This window comes from Entamoeba dispar, genomic scaffold, assembly GCF_000209125.1.
Source record: "Entamoeba dispar SAW760 scf_1105229459605 genomic scaffold, whole genome shotgun sequence".
Lineage (NCBI taxonomy): Eukaryota > Evosea > Mastigamoebida > Endamoebidae > Entamoeba > Entamoeba dispar.
The window spans coordinates 1-1,187 of NW_001853776.1; the positions used below are offsets into that span (position 1 = coordinate 1).

General features: G+C 18.9%; 1 protein-coding gene across 1 annotated transcript, besides 3 other annotated features; it reads right to left on the bottom strand.

Moving 5' to 3' along the window:
* On the bottom strand, positions 1-999 carry EDI_259350 (uncharacterized protein; the record flags this gene model as incomplete). Its single annotated transcript, XM_001735954.1, has 1 exon — positions 1-999. A coding segment is annotated over one exon (999 nt), but the record flags the coding sequence as incomplete, so codon positions are not given.
* Positions 931-1,096: a microsatellite.
* Positions 975-1,091: a microsatellite.
* A 22-nt stretch (positions 1,097-1,118) lies between the features above and the next one.
* Positions 1,119-1,187: a sequence feature (AT_rich).

Sequence of the window (1,187 nt, forward strand, 5' to 3'; positions counted from 1 at the left end):
AAAACAATAATCTCCTATTTTAGTAATTGATGCTGGTATATTAATTGATGTTAATGATAAGCATTCTTTAAAACAACGATATCTTAATTCATTAATTGGTGATGGTATATTAATTGATATTAATGATGAACATCCATAAAAACATTCATCTCCTATTTTAGTAATTGATGTTGGTATATTAATTGATGTTAATGATGAACATTCATAAAAACAACAATTTCCTAATTCATTAATTGATGATGGTATTTTGATAGATGTTAGTGATGAACATTTATAAAAACAACAATCATCTAATTTAGTAATTGATGATGGAATAATAAATTTATTAATATCTTTCTTTTCAATATTCTTTCTATTGATTATTTGTAGATTTTTTGGTATTTTAATACTAACTAACACTGGTTCATTCATAAATATTCTTTCTTTACTAATAAATTGTATATTATCTATATTAATTGATGTTAATGATGAACATCTATAAAAACAATCATATCCTAATTTACTAATTGATGATGGTATATTAATTGATGTTAATGAATAACATTCTTTAAAACATTTATATCCTATTTCAATAATTGATGATGGTATATTAATTGTTGTTAATCCATAACAATATTTAAAACACTGATATCCAAGTAATTTAACTTCTGATGGTATTGTATTCCCATATTTATCTCTATCTTCTTCTGTATATTTTATATTTTTATAGATATTTCCTTGTTCTTTCTCTTTTAAATATGTTGAATAACTTACTGGATACCATATTACATGTTTAAATATTATTCCATCTTTAAATATTTCATCATCTTCATTATAAATATGAAATGTTTCAATATTAGGAAACAATTTTCTTGAATATTGATTTAATGGAATTGGATTAAAATGAAATCGTTCAATATTTCCTTGAAATCTTTTAATTCCTATTTCTAAATTAATAAAATCTTTAATATTATTAAAATACATTGATGTTATCATTATTTCATTATATCCTAATTTCATTATTGATTTATTATTTATTAGTTGTTTTTATTAGTTCTTTTATTTTTATATTTTAATTTCTTCTTTTTTATTCTTTATCATCATTCTATTTTTATTAATTGATATTTGTTATGAAAAACAATAAATAATAAGAAATAAAATAAAATGATAATTATTTTTATTTTTAATAAATTATAATTATTAAATAT